At 37.3% G+C, this 7,750-nt stretch overlaps 1 protein-coding gene across 1 annotated transcript in view; it reads right to left on the bottom strand.

The window, feature by feature from the left end:
- The window catches only part of LOC108674847, a 14,332-nt gene extending 8,357 nt beyond the window's left edge, over window positions 1-5,975 (bottom strand). The window contains exon 1 of the mRNA XM_018162825.2: window positions 5,709-5,975. Coding sequence (XP_018018314.1) covers window positions 5,709-5,768 — 60 coding nt within the window. The 5' untranslated portion in view covers window positions 5,769-5,975. The remainder of the gene's footprint in view (window positions 1-5,708) is intronic.
- Between the last annotated feature and the right edge of the window lie 1,775 nt (window positions 5,976-7,750).

Raw genomic sequence — 7,750 nt, 5'->3', positions numbered from 1 at the left:
GAGTTTTCATTGAGAATGATGTGGTTGGAATTTTGTATAAGTGAGTTGATGAGGATGCCTCTGTGGTCTGAGTTAGGAGAGTACCAGGATGGGTGGTGGGCATTTATGTCTCCTGTAATAATGGTGTAGGGCTTGTTGAGGAGGAATGTGAAACAGTCAGTGATGTGTTGGTCTAGGTTGTGATGGTGTGGTAGGCGTGTGTCCCTGGGAGGGATGTATATGTTAGCTATGTGGACGAACTTGTTGTTAGAGAGATGTATTTTGACTAGTTGGGTTTCAGTGGCTTCTTGGTTGATGTGTTGTGGAATAGTGATAGTTGTGAAAACTATGTTATTATGAATGTAGATGATGAGTCCACCTCCTGTCTTGTGAGCCCTGTCTAGACGAATAGCAGTATAGTCAGGTATAGTGGGTGTGCGAGTCGTTGGTTTAAGTTTGGATTCTTGGATTGTGATGATGTCGATGTCATGTTGTTTTGTGGTTAGTTTGAGGTCTTCTATTTTGTTTGTGAGGCCATTTGTATTTATTTGCATTATCTTGATATCAGAGGGCGTTTTTCGGAGTCGGATTGGTGGAGATAGGGGTTGTGTGGGATTGTTAGGTGTTGTGACTGGCGGGGGGAACGGAGGTTGGGGTGCAGTGGCTGGGTTTGGAACAAGTTGCAATGCTGGTGGTGGCTCTGTATCAGGCCTGGGAGGGAGTGGTGGAGTGTGTTGGGGACAGGTCCAAGACTTTGTGTATTGACGGAGTGTTATGTTTGTGCATTTTTTATGGACCCAATGTGGGGCAAGACTATTACAGAGAACTGAGTATTGGTTCTCTGTGATTTGCCTATTGCATATGTCACACATCCAAGTCGGACCCGGGTTCTCCCTGACCCGGGCTGTCCTTGGACCCGGGTTCTCCTCAACATCCCCCGCTAGTAGCAACAGAGACGCCGACCACACGTGGGGAGCCGCAGGCCGGCAGCACCAAAAAACATGGGCTTCGGGTCCCCCTTTCGGGGGACGGGGAGAGATTTGCTGTCGATTTGGGCCCGTATCCGGGCCGCGCTCCAACCGCAAGCAGGCCGACAGCATTTGGAGCAATTTTAGTCTCATCATTATCCACTTCCCAAGTAGATTGTTGCCAACCTATCAAGTACAAGTAGGCGAAGTGTTTGCCTCACCCGCAGGAGACACGTGGCAAAAACAAGATTTCATTCATAAGTAGGAAAATTATAATCCTGTTGCAGCATAATTGTGCAATTTCATTAACAATTAGATAGGAGTTAATTTTTTATTAGCTAGGAGGAATCTCATAGTTTCAAAAAATGACAGAAAAGCTCTACATGCATCTCAAAAGGTAGATACATTCCATGCATTCCTGCCTATATAGGACCTATAGCCAACTTATACTACATGTCTGACGTTCATTATGGCAGGCAGGATTGGAATTTTCCTACTTGTTTCTGAAATCTCGCAGCTTCAAAGTGACAAATTTTTAATACATTTGGAATATTGCAGCCCAATCATGCACTTTTGTTAACAATTAGATAGGAGGTAATTCATCTGGCAGAAATCTCACGATTCCAGAAATGGCGAGAAAGCTATGCCATCCAATGGGGTACAAAGGGAGGGGCGAGGTAAAAAGGGACAGTCCTCCAACATTTTGTAGAAATGTTGTAGCAGCTAAACTAATTAAATAATGCAAAACTAAAAATAGTGGTGTAAAGTTCAACATTTTTACTATCTACGCAGCATAAAGCAAGTTGAGAAATCATACCGGGGGGTATGACCCCATTTTTTTACTAGCTAAATTAAACTTGAATTGAAACATGCAAAATACAGGTCTATACTCTAGGTTCCCTCACCTTAAATTGCTGGCTCCTGCCTCTCATAGTTTTTATGTAATTAAAAAAAAAGTGATGGTTTTTGTTACCCCAGCTCTTAGGGTATCTTAGACCAGGTGGTAAAATCAATTACATTTTTTGGTCCAAAAAATGAACTCCAGGTTTTGGTGCATTGTAACAACTCCAAATAATAATAAAAATAACTCCAGGTTTTGGTGCATTGTAGTAGAACTCTTCTAGTTACATATGCAAATGACAAACTTGAGGAAAGTGTCGTAGTTTGCAAATGGGGGTGCCGCCCCATAATGAGGGAAATGTGGCTACCTAATGGCAGCCCTGACGGGGCAAATATTGACTGGCTTGGAAATTAAGTTAAAATTACCATACATAAGACTCTGTAGAGTCTGAAACATAAAGAAAAAACATTAATAGGCTGTCAAACATAAAATATGTTATATATGGTAATTTTATATTAACTTCCAAGCCGGTCTATGTTACCCCATCAGGGCTGACATTAGGTGGTCTAAGTTCCCCCATTTGGGGGCAGCGCCCCCCATTTGCAAACTATGACACTTTCCTAAAATTTGTCATTTGCATATGTAACTAGAAGAGTTCTACTACAATGCATCAAAACCTGGAGTTATTTTACCCAAAAATAAAAAAATTGGAGGGGGTACTCGGACAGGCTTTAAATAATAGCTTTTTTTTTGTGGGTCACATTTTTAATTTTTTAACCTATTAGATATGCAAACTTTTTAAATCTTTCTATTGTGTTATGTAGCTTCAGTATTAGGCCTTTAATGCCCATTGACAAAATTTTTCTATGTCAAATAGTTTTTGAGTTTTGGGGGTTTTTGTTAAAAAAACGAAAAGTGGTCTAATTACCCAGGGAGTCAAAGTTACCCCATTTTACGGTACATTTATTACCTCTAAAAAATCCCTGAAAAAAAGTGTGAAAAGTGAGATTTTGGAAAAGTACCTCTTGCCTGGCTTAAAAACATGATTGACAGAATTTGCATATCTCATTCCAAGAAAAAATGCTGGTCATTTCCGCAAAACGGGGTAATAAGGGACACCCTAAAATTGCATTTACAGTAGAACCTTGGTTAGCAAAGGCTCCAGTTAATGAAAAAATCAATTAACAACAAAGAATTTTGATTACATTTACCTCGCTCAGTGAAAAAAAATTCATTTAATAAAAAATTACTGCAACAGTCGTCACAAAATTGTGCATAGAATGTCACAGATAGAATTGAGCACTGGGCAACAAAGAATGAAAAGTAATTAACCTAAACTATGATTTATTTCTCCAAAAAAATGATGGTTGTCACTAAAATATTCCTTCCTGTTTCAGGTATGTTTTTTTACAATCTATTTTGTTATAGTGAAATCACTTGACTCAATTAAAATTGTGAGAAATTACAAACCATCCTGTAAGCTTACAGATACAGAAGAAATGCTACATGGCTGCTGATATGAAGCTTGCAGTGGACAAGGTCATAGTCAATGCTCAATGGCATGTCATTTCATTTTTTCTACATTTACATCATCTACAAAGGAAGAGGAGGACTTCAGAGTACTGTTAGTAATAGATGAGTACACTCTGCATGCTTCAAATGTTTAAAATTGAATTTTATTTCAAGTGTCCCTTCTTACCCCATTTCCAGATTGATTCAGGAGCCTTTCATATTGCGTCTAGTACCTTACAAATAGCATATGGAATTTTTTTGGAGATGCCATACAATAGCCCTTGCAAAGACCTTTAAAATGAGCCCAAACTTGTTTATGAAATGTTTTATGGTAAGAAGTTATTAACAAAAAATGCTCAAAACCATCCCATTTTACCCCGTTTGACGGTATTCGCAGCCCTACTGGTAGAAGTTTTTCATGCTTGAAGGCAGGAATGGAATATATCTACTTGGTGAGCTGCAGCTGGATTTTTCTATTATTTTTTCGAGCCATAATTTTATGGATTTACANCTTTAATCTACCAATCTCAAAAATAATCCACATATATATACAAAAAAAGACTGATTTTTATATGTATATGTGGATAATTTCTTAGATTGGTAGATTAAAGTTCACATCCATGTAGGGAAGGTAAAACATAAAAATAACTGTAACTTTTATTTGCTGTATCTAACCCTGGGGTTAACCCATACTGGTTAGGTTAGGTTAATTGCAATAAAGTTGCATTGATATGTTTTAAAAATGTTTTATTATCATTAAATGTTAATGAGTAAATCCCAATTTCAGATTAATAAATATTTAGAGATTTCCAATAATTTTGGCCATTGTAGCGGCTAATGTAGCGCGCTACATTTTACTGTAGCGGTAGCGGTAGCGCCCGTTACAATCTAGTGGGTGTAGCGGTAGCGGTAGCGCCCGCTACATTTAGAGCATGTAGCGGTAGCGGTAGCGCCCGTTACAATCTAGTGGGTGTAGCGGTAGCGGTAGCGCCCGCTACATTTCGAGCATGTAGCGGTAGCGGTAGCGCCGCTACATTTCCAAGTAGCGCTGCCCAGCTCTGGCCATTTACAAGCCACAAACTTATTCACAAAGTCCTGAGCATGTGTTACTACAAATCTCTAATTTTACTCTAAAAACAGTCAAACAGCAATAATAACATTTGTGTTTACTTTAGTGGCAACTGAACACTTGATAGTGCTGTGCAGTTTGAGTGCTGTGCGTGTGCTGTGCTGTGACCGCAACTATGCACTTTTCAACAAAACATTTTGGGTTGACTCATTTAGTCATTATCATTATATTCTGCAAGATATTTTGGCAGGAGCCTTGCAGTACTGCAGATTACAAAAGTTGGAAATTTTATGAAACAAGTTTGCAAAGTGAAAATTGAAATTTTTCAATCAAACAAAAATATATGCCATTAGAGTTGCAAGATTTCATACCTACTAGAATTATATCATACAATTTCCTTGGGTATGAAATCTTGTGACCCTAATGTCATGTAATTTATATGATATTAGATCAGCAACATTTCAGAAAACAGTAGGACTTTTCCCACCTTGCACAATAGAGATGGATCAGTACCAATTAGTATTACAGATTAATTAATAGGCTATCAGTCAATTAATACAAAACAAACAATCATTAATCCTTCTAAGTTCTACCCACTTTTCAGAGATTATGAAACTGAAATTCTGAAAATCCATATTAAATTTCATACAATCTGAATTCTGAATATGCAAATAAGGTGAAACAAGTGAGGAAAAAAGGGATTTGTGTGCCAATTTGCCAAAAGACTTTATAGTAGGCACATATATTTCCATTTACCTACCTATACCTCCTAATCCTATCTTCACCCAGATCAAAATACACTTACAGGGATTTGAGATTTGCTGTTTTCTAATCATTTATCACTTCAATTTTGAAATAAAAAAATCATTCACAATCACAATTGACAACTGTGAATGTGCATTGAGCATATACCTATTGTGTCACTAATTTATAATACCTAAAGGCCAAACAATGATAGTGTAATGACCATTGCAAATTTATCGAGACAGTTCGAAATGAATGAGGTTTTTACAGTTGATTAATAGGTTAATCGATATACAACAATAAAGTAACATTTTTACGATACATCAGCGTACGTTGACAAGTTACGGTTTCATGTAAAGTTAAAGAAGTTGTCACCTCCCCAGCCTCCCCCGAGTCCCGTGAGATCCACGACCACAAGGGATGATAAGGATCGACTTTCGCCTACTAGACGCGCGGAGAACCAAGATAAAATACGTCACGATTGAAAATATCAGCTTTTAAACACAAAATATGAATAATTTACCATATCCTTGAAATAAAAGCTATCGTTTACATAAATTCGCCAATAATGAATACAGAATCGAACTCAACTCACCTGCTTCTTGCATTGAGGACACCGCTTGCTCACGGCCTTACCGACGCCTTTCGGAGGCATATTCGCAATGAACAAAAGACAGTAACAATCAGTGTCGTAATAAAACAATAATTACGTTAACATTCTAAATTCAGTGCTCGAAACATCAAAAAACTTAGTAGATGTGATGAATGACTAGCGGAACAAATCGACCAGACTCCACAACTTTAAATCCAATAATGCAAAACATTCCCTTCCTGATATCAGTGCAATCCGTTCGTATTTAACACGATAATGTAAACGAAATATTTTGAAAAACTAACCAAGTTCAACACTAATTTTAAAGTTAAAAGGGAACAATATATAATAAATTTAAGAGCAATATTCGAGTTAGAACAGGTAACGGAACCAAATGCTTAAAAATCTTTGACAATTACATGTGAAACAAACTTCAAAAACATAAAATTTAACTATGCGGTTTTGGTCCGCTGGCCGCGGGCCGATTAGGACAAACGCACAAACCAATGGATACGCCTTGAAGCTGAGGATGTCGAAGAGTTTATTTATTTATTTATTTCTATTTCGAGAACAATCTTGGAAAGTTTTTGCTTCCTCAAGAAAATGTCAGACAGGTCGATTTATACAGCCTTATGATGAATCATAAGGCTGTGAATGAATCGATTTATACAGCCTTACTTTCAAATGAATCAATGCAAATTTGTAATTTTTAATTTTTTTTTCAATATCCAAGTCAGGATCCAAGTCACACTAAATCGACACTTTTGGGACCAATTTCCATAGCAGATTTTGCACGCATAAGTTTGAAAAATCGAAACCGATCAGGGCCAAATTAAAAAAGAAGATATTGATTGACATTACGCTCATGCCACCATTGTCAGATTTTTTTCCGCATCGATTTTAATTAGCGTGCTAAACGCTACATTTTAGCAGGTTTTCCACGCTTAATTTCTTCAAATTGAAACAGATCTTGACCTGATTACCAACGAAGTTATTTATTTACAATACACTCCTGCACGCGTTGTCAGAATTATTTTCGTCCGTTTCGTTTTCACGTGGCGCTCAAAACGCAGAGTTTTAGAGTAGAGGAAGATAAACGTAGCGTGTAACGCACTACTTGAAATTGAGGCTCGCAAAATTAATTCTGATAACGTTTGCAGGAGCATAATGTCAATAAATAGCTTCAGAGTAAGAGTTGAATTCCGGAATTTCAACCGAGATGGCTCGGCAATAATGTTTTATAATATTCATAATAATAATAATAATGTTTAGAGCTTGCAACTGAGAGATGTTTCGATGATGCTTGCACATTAGATTCTAAGTACAGCAAAAAAATCTATATAAACACTGAATAATTATTGCCTAAATTGTTCTTAAATCTTCTGGACGTTACATTTGGCCACCACAGGAATGTTGTTTTGCAATGATAGCACAATGACTCATTTGAAACAACGATGCAATGGTTCAGAGTTCTGCTCCTAAGATAAGGATAAACTTTCAGCATTTTATTAATCATATAGTATTTACATGTATTTTCTTCGAGTACATAAGTACCAATTAAATATAGTACACAAATGTATTACAAAAATTGTGTTTGGAATTAAGTTTAGGTGATAACGCAATTTTCTCATGATATGCTAATATGTCATTGCGCACGAGCCATTATATACATGTGCAAGCCAAAAACTTTTAACCGTATTATTTTAACCGCTTAGAAACTGGTAAAAATCTGGCATGCATAGTTAAATGAAATATATGATATGTTGCTAAATTATCGTCAAAGCAATAGGTAGTTCAGCGACCCTCGTGTGATAAAATATCACGCCTACAGCTTTTGGATCGTCCACCAGCTGTATCCTAACAAAGATCTGCCATGGCTGAGTTCAACCATGGGTGTCTGGAAGCAGCTCGTGACTATAAAATGCCAGGCTTCAAAGTCTGATTAACTTGGTGCGTCAATTTCTGGAACGGTAGGAAAAACGACTACCGTAACCTGAACAAAAACCAATTAAAAAATGTATCAAAATCCACAAATTAATTTAGAC

The sequence above is a fragment of the Hyalella azteca genome, unplaced genomic scaffold, assembly GCF_000764305.2.
Source record: "Hyalella azteca isolate HAZT.00-mixed unplaced genomic scaffold, Hazt_2.0.2 contig111, whole genome shotgun sequence".
In the NCBI taxonomy this organism is placed as follows: domain Eukaryota; kingdom Metazoa; phylum Arthropoda; class Malacostraca; order Amphipoda; family Hyalellidae; genus Hyalella; species Hyalella azteca.
The sequence above is the reverse complement of the archived record's forward strand: the minus strand, read 5'-3'. Positions and strand labels throughout refer to the sequence as shown.